This window comes from Ptychodera flava, chromosome 12 (genome assembly GCF_041260155.1).
Source record: "Ptychodera flava strain L36383 chromosome 12, AS_Pfla_20210202, whole genome shotgun sequence".
Classification (NCBI taxonomy): domain Eukaryota; kingdom Metazoa; phylum Hemichordata; class Enteropneusta; family Ptychoderidae; genus Ptychodera; species Ptychodera flava.
In genome coordinates this window covers 6,466,918-6,486,522 of record NC_091939.1, presented here as the reverse complement: position 1 = coordinate 6,486,522, position 19,605 = coordinate 6,466,918, and the positions used below count along the sequence as shown (strand labels likewise).

The 19,605-nt window shown below is 38.2% G+C and overlaps 1 protein-coding gene across 1 annotated transcript; it reads left to right on the top strand.

The window, feature by feature from the left end:
- The first annotated feature begins 2,643 nt into the window (after positions 1–2,643).
- LOC139144821 (uncharacterized) lies at positions 2,644–13,797 on the top strand. Its single transcript, XM_070715613.1, has 5 exons — positions 2,644–2,746; positions 10,104–10,294; positions 11,442–11,563; positions 12,720–12,784; positions 12,963–13,797. The coding sequence occupies exons 2-4, from the start codon at positions 10,161–10,163 to the stop codon at positions 12,782–12,784; spliced, it is 321 nt and encodes a 106-aa protein (XP_070571714.1). The 5' UTR covers positions 2,644–2,746; positions 10,104–10,160; the 3' UTR covers positions 12,963–13,797.
- Positions 13,798–19,605: the final 5,808 nt, after the last annotated feature.

Sequence of the window (19,605 nt, the reverse complement as noted above, 5' to 3'; positions counted from 1 at the left end):
GATGTGGTTGAGCATGCGCGGTGGTGTGATTACGTTTCGTTTCGTGTGTCAACAAAGCTGACTTCTGGTCCGGACAAGAAGTCATTTTTCACTCCTTTTACTGTTAATCGTGAGGCGGGCTGGGCATGCAAACCATGTGATTCAGTATTAATTATGGTCTGCTTTCACATACTCAGGATGTCATTTTAATCAAAAATATGAAAAAAAATGTTGAAAGTTACAAATACTGGGGCTTTAATTTTTGGCTTTCCTCTCGCCCTTGCCCATAAATAAACGTTAATGGTCAACGCGTCGTCCGTTATTTCTGTAATGTTTGAAAGGATTGAGGGCGAGCTAAAAAAATGAGATTTCGCTCCAGCCCCCACCCACCGTTATTTGTGAACGCAGCCTAAGGCTTTCATAAACGTGATCGCAAGCATTAAAAGCAGACGAAGACATGGATGTCTATTGCGCAAACTTTGAACAATTTTAATCCAATACAAAACCGGAAATATCTGTGCATATATGAAAACTGATATGAACGTACTTTACTTTTTTTATGGTGATTAAGAGGGCAATTGTGTACAAGAAATTTTATGCTGTAATTTTTCATTACCACACTTGTTACGTGAGAAAAAAACTGTGAACTCGGCAATTTCCTTTATAATAAAATTGATTACAAAAAATAAAACTAATCACTAAGTCAGGGGACAAAGTACAAACTGTAGAAGTTTACAGGGTATTTATCTCGGCTGGGACGGCAAAAAGCTCCAGAGTTGAGTCAGACAGTGAGACAGATCATTGAGTGAGTAAACAGTCCTTGGCTTGCAGGTTTGAGTGAGTGAAAAATCCACAGTAGTGCAAAGTCCACAGTATAAATCCAGCGTGGCAGTGAAGGTCTTGGAAATTCTTGGAATTAACACTACTGTAGTTTCCAAAGTCTTGAAGTAACACGTCAGAACACGATCCCAAATGTCTGACCGAAAACTGTGCCGTCCCAGTAGTTATACTTAAATGGTTATACAAGAGAAAATGCAGAACCTCTATTGATATGCTAATTACTGCTCTAAAAATATCTCCACTTTTGACTAATTGAATTTCCAGAGAGTTCCAAACATGACTAATTGAATTCAAGGTCGTGAAGGACAGCGACCTTAAGATGTTCAAGACTAATAAAACTCAGGTCATAAGCGAGGTAAAATGACCTACATAACACACCTTCTCTTCAAAAAAGAAATTTTTTCAAAGAAAAATCTTTCTTGTAAAAATGTGTTATTAAATGTGTAAACAACAATAAATTCTAAATACGAGAGAGACAGTCTACAATTAATTTGTCTCTGCCCTTGATATATCTAATGTCGAGGTTAAACTCCTGTAACATTAAACTCAATCTTAATAATCTCTGATTTTTGCTTTTTAATTTCTGCAGAAAAACAAGAGGGCTGTGATCAATGTTAATCACTATTGACTGATTTGAAGAAGTAACATTAACGTCAAAATGCTGTCATGCTAATATCAAAGATAAACACTCTTTTTTCAATTGTAGAGTAGTTTCTCTTTGGTTTGTCAAATTTGCATGAAAAGTAGCAAACAGGATGATCTATCCCATGAGTATCCTCTTGTAATAAAACAGCACCAGCTGCCGTATCACTAGCATCTACAGCTAATTTGAATGGCAGACTGAAATCTGGTGTAGACGGGACTGGAGCGCTTTGCAGTATGGCTTGAAGTGTATCAAATGTCTGTCAGTGAAGCAAGTTTTTTCCCAAATTTGATATCAACCAATTCATTCTTCACATTCCGCCGGCAGATAAAAAGTGATTAGAATAAGTTTGTTGTCATTGTGACTTACACGAGATAGTATCTGTACATACATCTCTCAAGGCAAGTATAGACCTTTATTCATTAAAACTGATTTTCCCGTTCTGTTAAAATCTTGTTCGTATCAGAATCCGTATTTAGCGAACAAATTAAAATATTTCAGTTCTTCTAAAATCTTGCTCTGTAAATCACCGACAAATTTGCCTTCGCGATGTTATTTTTATGAATGTGGAAGACAATGATAACGTACCCGCGTCCCTCGAATTATCCACTTTCCCTACAACGTATAGCTCATCTCTAATAGTGTAATGAAATGTGAATTCACGTGAACGGTTAACCATGAGAACAATTTATTTTCAAGTTTATATGCTCTTCTGTATTCTAACGCTTGATCATTTTATCATTTCTTTACATTTCTAGACGTATGCAAATTATTTCAATGAGATTAGTCACATACAATTTGAAGGAGAAATGAAGTCGCCGTGTTTACAATGGTTCTTTCAGCAGAGATTTGGTCAGAAGGAAACAAGCGGAAACTGTCCGGAATACATATTCACTTTTTGTAAATAAAGTGTCACTTCTACACGCCCACTTTGCTCAATATGATCGATGCCCATATATGGGCATCATTAGGTAAAATATTGATGATGTGCAGAGACTCGGAAGATTATATTTGATTGGTAGTTTGCCGTTAATTATAGTGGCTTAGGGGGTCTGAAACTACGGCTTTCATATACCTGACTAACTGTTTGGGAATAATGCAATGAGAACAATGAGTTCAGCTAACCAATCGGTTATAAGCGCCCTTGAAATACAGTAACATCACGTGACAATTCAGGATTATATAGTTAGGTGGAACTCGTCCGTTGGTCACTCAGCCAACAGAAGGCACGCAGGACACGCTGAAAATTTTAACTTCTGGGCTCCGAAGACACGTCGCCTTACGGTAAGTTGACTACCGTCATTCCCTATTAAAAACGGTCGGGCTTTTGGCCTTTCACAGCGTTCTGTTGTGTGCTGTTGAAGATCGGTCAGATTGAAAAGCTAACTAGATGCGCACAGCCATGCTATTTGCCATTGAACATTACCTAAGTGCATTAATATTCAAAGTCAAGGTTTTCCCCCTTACTCAAATACTCGTCAAAACAGGATGAGATGGTCTTGCATCTTGAAGCTTGAGTCAACGAAAACCTCCTATCATTTCTAATAAGTTTACCATCTGTTAAAGCAATACACTCAACGCAAGGCAGACAGTCCTAGGAAGTCGTGCTTGGCAAGATCTGTAAGGTCGTGAATTTCCGACATATATCGTAGATTTATCCGCGATTTGACAAGTTTAGTATCGAAGTTAGAGTTGGTCTTCAAGGAAGTCGGCCTTGGTCAGCTCTAGTATCGAAGTTATGATTGTAAAGTGCAGAAGGAATAAATGCAATAGGCACGATGTTATACATCTGCGAATTTTCAACAAAAGATTTCAGATTCCACATCACCTTGACGTGATTGGTCACTCCACAACGACAACTTGACTTTTTAGATTTAAAGTTAGTTCCATTTTCTTCAAATATATGAAAATTGGATATCTTGCATCTCCCTACTGTTTTATTCAAGATAACCGATTAAAGGCTTGCGCATAATTACAATTCAAACAAAAGTCGAAATTACAAATCGAACATGTAAAAACACGTGTTTTAGAATATGGTATATCAAGTATCACAGCATAAGGTGTGTTTTATAGTTAGTTTTAAAATCATCTTCTAAATCGTGCATTTTAGATATTTTACCAACTGAAATTTTTAAAGATTGTATTTATTGAAATCGCTCCGTTTTTAACTCACCTTTTTAACAGCTCGCTTTTATCAGGTACTGTTCCGCACGTTTTTAAAACTGCATTTTATAAGCCTTTTATAAAGAAACCTAGTCTTGATAACAATATTCTTAAAAATTATAGGCCAGTTTCAAATTTATGTTTTTTGTCAAATGTTTAGAGCGTATTGTCGCGGATCAATTGAAAATATTTTTATCACAAAATAAATTGTACGTAAAATGCTAGTCAGCTTATCGTGTAAATCACAGAACTGAAACTGCATTGCTTAGGGTTCATAATGATATCATGACAGCATTAGATTCACGAAAGGATGTCATTTTGGTTATGCTGGATTTATCAGCTGCTTTTGATACTCTGGACCATGACATCCTTCTCAATAGATTGCAGTGTCGTTTTGGAATAACAGGGACAGCCGTACAGCGGTTTCGTTCCTATTTAACAGGCCGTGTTCAACGTGTTTGTATTAATTCCACAACATCACAAGATGCTGTTCTACGATTTGGTGTCCCACAAGGTTCTGTCCTAGGACCTTTACTTTTTACTCTTTACACAACTCCTCTTGATGATATTATTTCTTGCCAAGGCCTTGACGACATGCTTTACGCTGACGATTCTCAGATTTATGTTGCTTGTAATAGTCCAGACGATGTTAAGTTGGATCTTGAATCATGCATGGATAATAACGTGCGTCAGTGGATGAGGTCAAACATGCTGATCCTAAACGATGAAAAAACTGAGGTAGTTCACTTTTCATCGCGTTTTAAGAGAGATGTGACTAAACTTGACAGTCTCAAGATCGGTACTTTCGTTGTTACCTCGTCCATTACAGTTAAAGATCTTGGTGTTGTGCTCGATTTGAATGGTTCTATGACAAATCAAATAAATAACACGTGTAAATCTGCACTGTACAAAATCGGTAAAATTCGTTCTTTGATAGATACGCCGACCACAGAGAAATTAGTACATGCTTTTGTCACCTTACGACTAGACTATTGTAATAGCCTGATGCATGGGATTCCTGACTATCAGCTAAAAAAAACTTCAGTCAGTTCAGAATGCGGCCGCACGTCTCGTAACACGCACTGAGAAATGTGAACATATCTTACCTGTTCTATTCCAACTTCATTAGTTGCCAGTGAAAGAGAGAATCAAGTTCAAAATTGTGCTTTTTGTTTTCAAAATTCTTCGTAGCGAATCTCCACAGTATTTGCAATCATGGTAGCTATAAATATCCCTGAGCGTGCTCTCCGTTCATCTAACAAAATACTTCTTACAAGGCGTGACGCTAGGGGCATACAGTTAATTATGGTTATCGCGCATTTTCAATTGCTGCCATATTGCTGTGGAATGAGCTTTCTTTTGATGCTCACTGTCTTGGTTGGTCTTGTGAGTCTTTTAAACGTTGTCTTAAAACTCATCTTTTTAAGCAGTGTTATAGTACTTATCTGTAATTTTTTATTGCTGAAATTGATTTGATGTCATATCTATATGTAATGTTATTGTAATGTACAGAGCACTGAGACGCTGTGTAGTGCGCTTTTGAGCAATAAATATTATATTATTGTACTTGGGCCTCAGCCCAAGTACATTTGTTTTCATTCCGTGGGAAAAAACTCTGTAAGGTATAACCATTTCTGGCTGAGACCAGGGAGGGCAAAATGTCTTGGCTTCATCTTTCTTGGCATAATAAATGGCGTAATGATGTTAACTGAATGGAAGTGCTGCTCTCAGCCAGTCTTGAATAAGTGAGATGTGAATATTAATGCTTCTCTATCTGAGTTTTTGCCACAAAATCTTCTGAATATAATCAAAATGTGCATCGAAATGCAACAATTAATGCACCCTCCGTTTCCTAGGCGATGGCACGACCCTTGCTACACCCACTGGACGAGCCAAAGTGGGAGGGGTAATTTCAGTTTGGTCGAACAAGAGGGCTCGAGACCAGAATTTAACATTTAAACTTGAAACATGTTTAATCGCTGACAAGATGTGGACTAGTGTTAATCAAAGTAAAAGTGTGAAAAGGAAAGGTTTTATATCCCGGACACAATGAAAAACATTACGACTGGAAACTGTACCCCCTGTTGAGAATAGTAATGCCCACAGCGATGGAGAACACTTATCCTTGAGCTGAGAAAACCAGACCATCATTTCGAAATAGAGCTGCAGATTCGAGAAGCTCGTTCAAAATAGCTAGGTACACCCCATAAAGGGGTGGTTTCGAGTTTTGAGGGCAAATTTCGCCTCCTTCATATAGAAATCGTACGTTTGTTTTTCCAGGAGAACACACCATTTGACACAAAATTTGCATGTAAAGGGGTCGCCAGTAAGCACTTGGTCAAATCTGGCATAAGAAACAATATGAAATGTTGGGTAAAGCCAGTCCAAAATAAACTGATTTGAACTTTTGTGTTTTGTAATTTATACCACTGCAGTAACATTACCTTTTTTTGACAACATTACACAATGTAATACGTTTTGAAACTGAATACTCCGACGTATTCTGTGTCTCCTTTGCTAAAAAATACGGTATGTCCGATTACCATGTAAGGAGATGATGACGTCAAGACAGATTTGTAGTGCGTTTGGTCCTGGATGGTGCACGAAGATTTTGTCAAGGTAGCTTGTGTATTTATTTCCTAATGGGAGAGATTAGGGTCGATCTAAACGAAGGCCGAAGAATGTTATGATACTCTAAGCGAGCTGAACTCTAACGCGAATGGTTGGATAATTGGAGGATGTCTTGAATGATCTCGTCTCATTAAGATTATTTGGCGGTCCGTATTGAATTTCAACTGCGTCACAATTTTGCGAAATGCATGAGTTTTCCGTCGAACGGTCAACGAACGATATTTTAGAAATCTGGAGACATGGCACATCGCATTTTATTTTAGTATTTTATATTTTACAAAAGGTTTAAGAAGCAATGATTTTGTCGAAAATTCTGAAAAAAATATAGGAAGATTTGATCGCGAACACATTTTCACTTGGGGTCAACTAGCCCTACGTACGATGCTGTGTGTTCCGCTACAGCTAATCCCCCGCTCACCACAGCCCTGCAAAGACCCGTACGTAGGGTCGGTGACTTCATATCCATTTTGGGACGTGACGTAAAAAGCCAAATTACTGCCGAAATTCAGCGTTCTTGGGCCCAAGTCGTATCCCAGCCTACCTCAGCTACTCGATCACTTCCAAAAATGACAGTCTTTTATTCACTTCTCGTAAATAACCGTCGATGTCGGCAACTCTCTCGCTAGCCCTGCGTACGATGCTGTGTGTTAGCTGTAGCACATAGCATCGTACGCAGGGCTAGGGGTCAACATGGGGTCGCAGCCATATTGCCTCAAAACTTATTTCTGTCTGCACTCAAAACTCAAAAATGTCGGATATGAACCTGAAAAATCGATGCAATTTTATCAAACTTCGGCGAAATTTCAGTCTATAGACAAAATTTCATCTAGGTAAGGTAAATTTACTTAAATTTGATCGACAAATAATCCTGAGCTTGAACGTGACTGCTCGCCTTCTTCGGGAAGTCAAGTATCCAGCTGCCCATACACAGTTGCCCATATGGCCAGGTTTATGAGATTGTTTTCAAGCGACGGCGGCAGACCGTACGGGGCTCTGGATATGAACCTACCGCCGGTGTAGCTGTAATAACTGTTGCGTTGTTTTTAGTGCCCACGGACGAAGTCCTGGGGGACTTATAGGTTTGGTCATGTCAGTCCGTCCGTCCGTCCGTTCACGCAGATATCTCAGACATGCCCTGGTCAATTTCTTTCAAACTTTGCACAAGAATAGTACCCAACCCCATTCAGATGCACGTCGATTTGTTTCACAATGCGATCGAATTTGGCCGTCTTAGAGGACTTTTTAGTTTACACCTCCATAGACTCCCATGTATAAGGCAGTTCTCCATAGACTCCCATGTATAAGGCCAAGAAAAATAAAAATTTAGTTTCTCATCGTATTCATATTGCCTAAAGGATGCAGTCACACAGTTTTTTGTCCCCACGGATAAAGTCCATTGGGCTTATAGATTGGGTCATATCCGTTCGTGAGTCCATCAGTGAGTCCATCGGTTCACGCAGATATCTCAGACATTTTGACAAAATATCATGTGACCTTGGTGACCTTTGACCTCAAATATACATTATTGTCCATAACTCAGTAACCACAAGTGCTAAACCTTTCATATTTGGTATGATGGGACACCTTATGACGCCACATATTGTACCCATTAATATGCGCATATCTAATTTTGAGCGAGCCAATAGAGCTAGAGGTCTGATTTTTGGTATATACAGGGATAAGTTAACAATATAACTTTGACAAACGTCACGTGACTTCAATGACCTTTGACCTCAAATATACATATTTGTCCACAACTCAGTAACCACAAGTGCTACACCCTTCATATTTGGTATGATAGGACACCTTATGACACCATATATTGTACCTCATTAATAATGTGCATATCTTATTTTGAGCGAGCCAATAGAGCTAGAGGTCTGATTTTTGGTATATAGGAATAACTTAGCAATACAATTATTATGACAAAATGTCACGTGACCTCAATGACCTTTGACCTCAAATATATATATTTGTCCACAACTCAGTAACCACAAGTGCTACACCCTTCATATTTGGTATGATGGGACACCTTATGACACCACATATTGTACCTCATTAATTATGTGCATATCTAATTCTGAGCAAGCCAATAGAGCTGGATGTCCGATTTTTGATATATAGGGATAACTATAGGGTAGAAATCTAAATATGCCCATCTAAATATTAGACAACTACCATCGAGAACAAAATGAAATTTGCTGTAATTTGAATATTTAAGGAGTTTAAGCAATTTCCACTATTAATAGAGAACCCCTGCCTCAAACTCCACAAAAGTTGCTAGACATATTTTGCCGTTTTCATGCCATTGCTTCGTTTAATAACCAGTTAATCAAATGCCTAATTGACAGGAGGAAATTCAAGACCATATTTGAATAGTAGTATATATTGTCCTCAAAATTACTCTATCACAGCCCAAGTACTCATTGCCTTCAGCAATACTGCCTTGTTATTATTATTATTGTGCACGCCACTTGTCGCGGATTAATTGGCAAGCCAAATAAATCTCTCTTTTTGTATATTTTGCCGTCCGCATTAATATATTTTACCAAGATGGCTGCAATACCATACGTACTTACATTGCATTTTCATCATTTTGATGGAGAATGGTATTCGCATGAGGATTTTCAAACAAAATTCAATTACCTTCTGAATCAGTGTATTTTTTCACAGCCCTTTGTCTGCCTTTCCGGTAGCACAAAACCAATTTAGTCAATTCAGGCTTATGATTGCTCAAAACTTCGCAGTCTCGGTCGGCCTATACATATGTCTCTGCATGTCTCTGGGCAAGTCTTTGACAAAAATGAAAACATGTCCGTGTGACGACCAAGAGTTTATCGCTATACCTTCTCATATTTGTTGTTTTGGAGTAATGCATCGAAAGAATGCACGATACAAGGGGAAGAACGTACTTCCGTGGAAAGGAAACCACCAGCGATCTCTGGCTTTTGATAGTTCGGGAATACAAAGACATCGGTTGTGATCATAAAAAAACGGCAAAGAGATATTTTGATTGTCAGAATCGACAGTACATAACATTTCAGGGTTATTTATCAAAACCAGTTTAGTATTTAACTCACCCTGAGAAACTGTATCTGCATTGCAGTGGTCGACAATGTACAGCACTTATTGTTGACGTTGAGTTCATAAGAAGTCATCGAAACTGAGTCACAACTTACAACAAATTAGAAGCACGCCTTGAGTTACGTTTCTGGATTCAATACACATGTTATTCTGGCCATTTCCATAAAGACTAGCTTCAATGTTTGAATTTATTTCGATATTAATATTCCCATTACATAAATGATTTATCCGTACAATCACGCCCTTGATACAAAATGGTCGAACTTTGCGATGTGGTTGACAAGTTGCACACTATGTGAGTTACCTCCATGGGTTGACCGGATGCAATCGTTTAAGCCAATCATACGCCTAGCCAGAAATAATACAGTGACTGTCACTTTGCGAGAGGTGAAAGCTCTACAGCATTTTTATTTTGAGACGTTCGGTATGATAAGAGAACGTGCGGCAAACGTCACAAACTTTGATGTTGTGTGTCAGAGTAAAACAGCTTGTACGTTACAATCAAGAAATCCGTGTGTGCAAAACAATGAAACTCCAAACTCAAACTCAAGTGACAAGCGCTGTACTTGTCAATGCCAACCAGAGATGCAACGAATAAGAATGATCATGTTCTTAATGACAAATACTTGGAACCATTTATTTTCCGTTTACCTGAAGTACCATAAAACATTCCTACATTCCCAAGAATGCAGATTTTGTCGTGTTATGAAAATCTTCCTAAGTCGCTGACAATAGTTTTGATTTTGTGTATATTGTGACTCAGGTGCTGAACTTGACTGCAGCGATATCGACAGCAAAAAACAGTACCACACTTGCAACGATGAAACAAGTCACAATAAAAGTAACGAACAAAGTTGCTGGTACGGCTCCACAGGAGTTTCCAATCCAGGCTAACAATTCTGATACTGTCTATGACTGTATGGCCAAAGCTGAATCTAAGTACGAATCGTTCAGGTAGGACGAATAACCCTCATACTGATATAAAAAACTTCAGTTGAACAATCACCGATATTTTTTTTCAAAAGTGAAACTTACTTTACAGTTATAAATTTTAATGATTGTCCAAAATGTTACAAGGGTGTCGTTATAATGACAACTGATTGCTTGGTAAAACGATTGCCGACGATTACTCTAATCTACAAGGAAATTACAGCGCCAGATGTCCAAGTTCTTCCTGCGAGAACGTTCAAGTTCGTCAATAATCGTAAACAACGTTATTTTGTAGCCAGACCTTCACGCATTAGGCTTTGCATTTAGACGTTTCTCATTATTATATTTGACCCGCTACAATTCGTTCATGAATGTGAGACCGCTGCCGTATGCAAATACTATCTTTATTAAGGTTCCAAAACAAGAAATTGACCTTTTTAAGCTAACGATTCTCTAGTGATTAATTAGCTCAGAACCCCTGTAAATTATATATAAAGCTTAGATATAGGGTAACATTTTGGTTACCACAGTGTCACCATTGTTTCCATAACTATCACGTGACAGGTAATTTGCATAACCTTTCAAAATCGGTTTTCCCTGTGTTATGTTTCAGTGCTTTGAGATATGTGGCTGAAATTGGTGTGAATGCAAGCTGTCTCAAGGATCTTCCAAATGTTGTATCAGAATTTTTTACTCCTTCTCAAACAATTTTTATGCCAGAAAAACTTCCTTAGCGGTGAATTTAATCCTAGTTAATTTCTAAAAACTAAGCAAGATAAAAAATCTGAGACACATGTTGGAAGAGCGTTGTTACAGCTTAATTTCCAGCAAGTTTGAGTCAGATATTTTGAAGTATTGATACAAAACAGGGAAAACCGATTTTTGAAAGGTTATGCAAGTTACCTGTCACGTGATAGTTATGCAAACAACGGTGACACTGTTGTTACCAAAATGTTTCCCTATATCTAGGATTTCAGAAAATGTATAATTTACAGGGGTTCTTAGCTTATTTACCACCAGAGAATTTTTAGATTAAAAAGGTCAATTTCTTGTCTTGGAACCTTAATTACAGCGAGTTAGACACTGCACTCTAAACGAAACTTTCCGTCACAATTACCCTCGGGAACGTAAGTACAAATGTTTATGACTTATTATTGTTTCATTTAATTAGTTTCTCGGTCAGCGGACAAATGCCTAATCGTGTGGTTACAGAAATCAACGGGCAGCACAATAACAACGAGCTAAACGATAAATGGTACTTCAAAATTAACAACTTGGAGCCTGAACATCAGAGTTAGTATGTTAATCGCCTGACGACTGTCTTTTCCACAAGCTCATATAGTGTTATGAAATTTAGCGACAGCGTAATGCCTTTATTACTGATAGACCACGAACGTATTTAGTTTTTACTTCGAGATATGTGCTAAAGTGGCTCCGAATTTTCGGTTCATCGGCAGAATGGGCAGTTGGATTTTCCAAATAGCGCCGATCACCGTGACTGACCAAAAGAATGTAACAATGCTTGAAACACAGAGATTCGTCTTTATTTTTGAGTGTCCAAGCTTGAAATGCGCAACAATTGAGATAAAAAGGTTCTACAAGGAAATCGAAAAAAACCCATTTCACTTGGTTTTGTTTGACAAGCAGGATGCATCATACCCCTTTGGCTCATAGATTTGGCTGATTTTTAATTATTTCTCTTTGTTTGTAATATGTGCCTCATTATACTCAAAAAACCAAATCTCGAAAAGCTTAGTGTTCAACTTGTCAACAAAGTTTGAATGTATGTAGCATCCAATCTCATTGTTGACATCTAGATTTTAGTACAGATTAGAAATTCATTTGCAAACAACAAAGATTCATATTAAACTCGATGTATGGTGTTCGTCAGGGTAGTAGGCCTACATTGCATATATTTCAACATACTCTTGGGAAAAAATAACAACTTAGTTGTTTCCGAGAAAGACAACAATGAAAATGTTGTCAAAAGTTAATGTTATTGTCCCCTTCAGAAGACGTATATCGAATCGGTCCGAATTTGTCTTACCAGTTCCATGCTTAGCAGACTTACCACCTCCATAATTTTGTCAACTTTCTAGTTGAGCTTTAATCCAAACTCAATCAAGGCCTTTAAGTTATAAAGTCGAAATGTTTACCTTCCCCAAAACGCCTACGAATTACAAATTATTGAACTGAGAAAACTTCTTTGGAGACCAAAAGCCTTTGAATAAACCCTACCAATGGATCTTTTTTTTATGTAGAGGACAAGACTTGATCGTATTGAAGGATGTTTGTACACTGTACAATCTTTAGTTATAGGGTATTGTAGCAAATGCTACTCACTTTTGATTTAAACAAAAACGTCCTACTGGACGGAAGAAGTGTAATGTCTCATGAAGTAAAGTTTAAGCATCATATTCACACGAGCTTTTTTGTTGTCAATCAACAGATATTGATTCTGTTAAACCAACCGATGGCGACACTATCGATTGGAACTACGAACACAGAGATTAAGTAAGTATACGTGTATCATCATCATTTTCATGTAAAGGAACAATGGTTGTGGATTTGCAAGGAGCAGTGATTAAACCACATTGCTAGTCGATAAATAGCCACGGATATAGAGAAATCATGCAATGATTCAACCGCAGAACGCTCGATAATATTGTTGCTTCTCCACATTTTTTTCCAGGTGACACAGCCATTAGTTCGGTCATGGAACGATGCCAATGCGCAGTTGCAAGGCAAATAAGGAAGCTATGATGACGTCAAGGAATGAGTAGAAGTCAAAGCTTGCGTACTTATTAGAAAATCTCAATGCCACGTCATTAACTGCACAGCAGAACCGTTTAACTTTTAGTGATCGTTACCCTTCAAATAATCTTAAACGATGATATTTCATCCACCTATGATCGACTTCCATTCTGTCTTTCTACATTAGTTTTGACAGTGTGACTGTGCGTCAGTTTTCAATATATTTGTACTAGACTTTGGGGAATGTTGTAACTTTTTTCAGGCTACTCCTGAATAACTCTGTTCATGATATTTGAATGACATGAAGTTCAACTTGAAATATTATCTATTAATCACCAATCAGTATGCTTCAATTTTAATAACCAAAACATTAAGTACGCGGGACACAATATGATACCCCACGAATTCTGTTTTATTTGAAAGTCTCCTCTTCATTCAATGATCTTCTGGTTTATCATCCATTATGTTTGAAATCTATCGAGAGACGAATTCATCGAAGGCAGAAACAATTATAGACCCTTAAAACATAAAAAACCTATGATATCATTGTGCAGGTGTTATTGTTTACTCTTCTGTCACGTGATATTGGAATTCCGTTAAACTTTATCCTAAGTTTGCTCACTTGTGACACAGAATTTCGTTCAAAATTATCGTATGGTCGACACTTGGCCCCACTTTTGAAAGCGTTTGACGTCAGTTTAGAATCAGTCTGTTATTAGATCACTTTCTAGTTTCATTTGGAATTGCTTAATAAAGCCATGCGTAGAATGCAACACTTTGTGTATCGCTGTCTCTTTACTAAGTAATCATCTGAATTTAATTAATATAGAATGCGTACCGGGGACAGATATTTGGAATATTATAATTCTGTTCTGATTTGATCAAAGCAATTGTAACAATCAGAAAAAATTCAACGTCTTAGTTTTTCGAAAATTTTATCTTTCCCAACAAAGTTAACACAAGGATGGCGGCCATTTTGAATTTCAAATATCGGCAAATGTTTGGGATTTTTGTTTCCCTGGTACTACACTTTGCATGGTGACCCCTTATTTTTATTCTTGATTTGGTAAGAGAATGGTTTAAAGTTTTCTTTGGTAAAGATTAAGCAAAAGTTTAAGTCAGACTCTCACTTTCAAGACGCGTAAGCTTACTAGTACCTAAACTGAAACTACAAGCGTTTTCAGTGGAACAATATTAGGACAATTTTGGTTGAATCTTACATCAGGACCAGAGCGTTTTTTTTCTCTAATTCTGTTGTGATAAGTAACACCTTTTATGTACAAAATGTTACTTCTTTTCATATGACGCGCTAGGTAACAACAACTCAGAAACATTAAAAAGAAGTAAACCTTCCAGCCTTGTTGATATAGTTCTAACAGTGTTCCAGAGAAACGCACTTCGTAGAGTGGTACAGGACATGGGATAAGTATGAGATATGAACCTTTAAATCCTTGGAATGGTCGGAATGGCCGGTTTCCGAGATGCGACTATTTTGCCAGAGTCAGTCTAGTATAATAAGAAACATCCGCCCATGTACTTTGGTTACCGCAGCTTTAGTTTTTGCTTAGTCATCACAGTCGAAATTCAATTATTAAAGGAAAAGAATAAAATATATTGGAGCACGGGTACACCTACCAATAAGTCGAACAAAACGTTATTTTACATTATTTATCTGTTTTTCATCAAACTCAGCAAAAACTAAATGAGCGAAATCAAAAAATGCATGGTCGAGTGTTAAGAGAGGACAGGCCACCACTATTTCTTCTCGTCACGTGGGTGGCTTTGCAAGATATATCTGAGGCCCTTCGCTGACGTAGTATTGACTTCATTAAGATCGAAATCCAGCCTTTCAAGATAACATAAACTTGATTTCAGAGAAATAAGTTCATTGATGTCATCTTAAGATACAAATTCTAAAATATCTGTCCTGTGGCTAGTGTTGTGCCTGTCAAAGGATGTCGGTATTGTCGTACCATTGGTTTATAAACTATTCTTTCAAAGAATGGCTTCAATCGCGTGACGTCAAAAGGATTCATCAAATAATAAATTTATTAACAAAGCAGCTCTTGAAGTAATTATACTATGTACTTACATATCACAGATAATTATTAATAATTAACCAATTTGTGCATAGCATATGGAGAACAAAGTTGATAAAGTCAACCAGTAGGAGGACAGTAGCCGGATAGAGGGATAAAGTCGCGTTTTTTTATGTAATACCAAGACTGCATGAAACACGTAATTATTCACTCAATGCATAATTTCAAAAGTGTCAATTTGAAAAATTAGGCCATAATTTTGAACGATAACTTTGAGATTTTATCCCGTCATGTAATTGACTATCTTGACTGTTCGCGTCTAAGTTCACAGCTTTTGCCAATAATTAGGTCAATAATCTTATCGTAACCTAGCGTTTTAAGGAGCATTCGATCTTGTCGAGAAAAAAGCACGCTGCGCAGTTTTGGGGACTATTCTTTATCGTCGATGCCATAGCTGGACGGCTTGGCTTCATTCTGGCGTCACTCGGCAGGGGTGGGCTAGTGTTGAGTGGTGAGCGCCTCTAAAGTGAAAGACGTAAACCTTTTGTTGAAACTTTCCTTGATAAAGCTTTCAAACACTGTCTTACCAAAGCAAGAATAAAAGCCAGGGGTAAACGTGCAAAGTATGGTGCTACAGAAACGAATACTTACTGATATTTGAAATCCAAATGACCGCCAACCAAATCTCCGGAGAACAAAAGAGTTTTAGATTTTCGGAAAAATAAGATGGTAAAAATCATCCTTTTTGAGAAGGCCTTGAAATGAGAAACAACGTACGATAGACCAGAACATGTTGAGAGTTGGAAAGTCCAAAAAGCTGTCCCCGAAGTGCATTCTACCGCTCTGTCATGAGTCGTTGGTAGCCGTCCCTGAGACACTGTCTCAGGGACGGCTACCACCGACCCGCTTCGTTGACTAACTCCCTAAACGAAAGGTGAATTATGGTAGAGATATAAAATCATTTACAACAAGTTCTACACAAACTAGGAACACTTTGATTCAATCCATCGACAAAATCTGTCTCCTGATCTTAGCCTGTCAATAGCCACCTTGACATTTGCCGCACGCGCGGTGCAATAGCCAAGTTACCTACTGCAACGTGCCACAGTGGGTAAAACCGTGCAATTTTCTTATCTAAATGAAAGGCTCCACCAGTCGAACGATCATTCTAAAAGCTCGCCAAACTTGTGTAACTGTGCAGTGTATATGCGGAAATCCACTTCTAGCAAAGATTCAGAGAAGATATTTTTGCATATATGTCGGTACACTAGGCAATATAACTAATTTCATCAACGCAATCAACAAAATGCGCCCAACATTTAAAGTTTCCTTCGAAAACTCACAAGAAATAGCGTTTCTTGACATTGAAATCTTCCGAAGGCTAAATACTCTGAAAAGAAAAATTATTGACACAATATATCTGCACAGAAAGTCCTGCAACAGCAACTGCTTAGCTTCACAGGAAAGCCAAAATATTGACATCCTAGCTTCCTTGAAGAACAACAAAACGTGATATTAGAAAAAGGGAGAATATCACAAACACAAATTAACGAAAAGAAACCGCTTTGCGACTGATGAGAAACCACACTCGGGTTAGAAACGTAGGAGACAAAGGATCAAACATATTCTACACTGTAGATCTGACTTCGCTTCACCATAGATTTCCTCCAAACAATACACACATTCACTGCTAAGTGCAGACCCTGAACGTAACGACACAAACTCAACATATGATAGCTCAGATGTGGAGCCGTTTTCCCTTTTTATAACATCCGATATAAAGTAAATTAATCTTTCATGGACCATTGTCATAGACTTTTCGTTCATGAACAGTCCATCAAACCACTCTTTTGTGAAAGAAATAAGAGAGTCTTCATATAACATAGAGAAGTAGTTGAAAGTGCTTGTGTTCATAATTCTCTATTGACAGTCCCCGTTCAATGGAAGGACTGTTAGACTTAGTCAAGTGCGTGAATAAAAGCGTATTTAGTGAATACGATGTCGTAGATCTTTTGTCTGACAGCGATGTGAAGGAGTTATCCTAAATTGACAGACTGTCACCTTGCAGCATTTTTCATTGCTATGAATTATTAATGAGATGACATATTCAGTTCTCAAATTGACTATCCACAAGATGACATCATAGTAATTTGCATAATGGAAGGAGTAACAAGTGACTTCGTGAACCTGTTGATAAAATTCACGTGGCTTTTGATGACGATGTTTCTACCGTCACGATCACCTCTTCTGCTGCTGCAAAATGTTCGATGCGATCACGCCAATGAAAATCAGTACGACCATCTTCCTGTGGGGTCTATTGCACGCCTATATACGGTACAGATAATTCGCAGCTTCATTTCGCAATGGCTAATTTCTAACGCCAAAGACAAACACGCAAGAAAGGCAATAAACGCGATAGAAATAAACTCTGAACCTCCTTTCGCCGAGCACTTGTGACTACGATTCCTTTTCTATGTGGCTGTATGCAGTACGTTGTGAGTTCGAATCCTCTCGACAACTTCCTGAACTAACCTTCTTCTGTTGTACCTTGCTGGTGCGTTCGTTGTTGACTTTGTCAAAGTTCGTCCGGTGATAATCTGGTGACAGCGTCCACAGATTAGTAATTTACCATTGGTTGCCTTGGCGCATTGCGGAATCAAACGCATCAGATAATAGACACAACACAGTGAATTAAACTTCGCGTAAGATTGTCAAAGGACAAATACGTGACACAGCGAAAGAGAAAACGAAATCTTAACAAAACCAGTGCTAAGATGAGAGCAAGACACCAAAGGTTGGCAGTGTGATTTTTTATTAGCAATACATATCATAGTCAAACGTATTAAAATAGATCAAACCACAGCAAGAAGAAACATGTGCTGGGACCAAGACACCCCTACCCCGCCCCTGCCCCTGGGGCCGGACATGTAAGCAATCCCTATGAGTGACCGTGAGTCAATGTATGCGATATAAATAACGAGCAAACATCGGCGCTAGAAATGTAACAAAGACATTAATTTTTGGCAGTGCCATTGATTATCCAAGTGCATAAAGGTGCATAAAGAAGCGTTCAGGTTCTGCAAACACCTTTATGCATTGCACACTGAAATATAATATATACAGCCTCATGAAGGCTGCATTCACAGAAACCTCTGGTGGCAAGCTGGAGAATCATAAAAAATTGTCTGATTTTTCTCAAAGGCCCCTGCTAACAAACTCAAGAGGCATTCAAGTACGCTATAATTTTGAAATCCCCCTCAAAATAAAACTGGCCTGGTTTTGAAATTTGCAGATTTTTTGGGGTGTGTGTGCATGTACGTGTTTGTTTACAGGGAAGGAGTGTGTTGTTTTGACACATTTTCTCTTCAAATAGAAAAGTCCATCTTGTAAAAAAGAGAAACAGCGATCACATAAAAAAGGTTTTGAATCAGGATGACTTCCTTTATCTGTCAGGGAAACCCAAAAAAGGAGGTGGAGGTAACAGGAGGTGTTACACCCTTCCTACTGCGCTCGTTGATAGATTAGTTTGTGATTTGTAAACACAGGTGATTAATAGTTTAAGTCTGTTTGTGTCCACAATCAGAAAATTAAGTCTTTGTTTTTGTGTTTCACCCGGCCTAATGCGCCCTCTCGAGTTGTAATAAAGGAAAAGTGGCTTCAGACACCATCAATCTTTTCTTGTCTGTGGCATGTGTTTCAATCTGTTTTGTGTCTACATCGTTTTTTGCCTGTGGCATGTGTTTCAATCTGTTTTGTGTCTACATCGTTTTTTGCGGTTAATGTGAAAATTAACAAGTGGCTTAATAATTTGAAAATAAGCCATGGCGAGACGTTTTCGAGCGCGTCTGAGTCAACTGTGACTCTTTGACTGTATTTTGTAAACATTACTGTCTCGCAGGTTCCGTTCAACATTCTCTGGATACTTTCGTCCGACCAGACTGAGATAAGTAAAGTGATCGCTTCGTGCAGTACTCTGTTTGGAAGCCATGACAAAAGTAAATTGAATGTTGGTTGTTATTTGTTATATGTTACCAATACCTGTCGCGTGAGGGCGCTAAGAACGCATCTAAAGCACCTCGGTCCGTTTATACACGGAGTTGCGAATAGAGTTAATCCTTACACTCAGGGCCAGTTAAGAGCGTCCGTACACACGTCACTTTTATGCCAGTATTGGACTTGAGCCGTTTCAGAGGCTGTGTGTAAACATGCCATTACCTTTGCTTCCTTTGGCCACGTGAAATGACATGCTTTAGCGCAAACTTAGGCAATCAAAGGCATCAGATAATAGACGCTACACAGTGGTAAAACGGCATCGTTTAAGACTGTCAAAGGACAAAAACGATACATGAAACAGTGAAGGAAAAAAATAAATCTACAAACTAACGTTAGGATGAGACCACGAAATCAAAGATTGGTAGTATGGCAGTATCAATCTTTATTGTAAAATGTGGTATTGACATAAAAAAAACAATAGCAAGAAGAAAACTGTGCTGAGACCAAGACACTTCTACCGCGCCCCATCCCTGGGGACGGATATTTAAG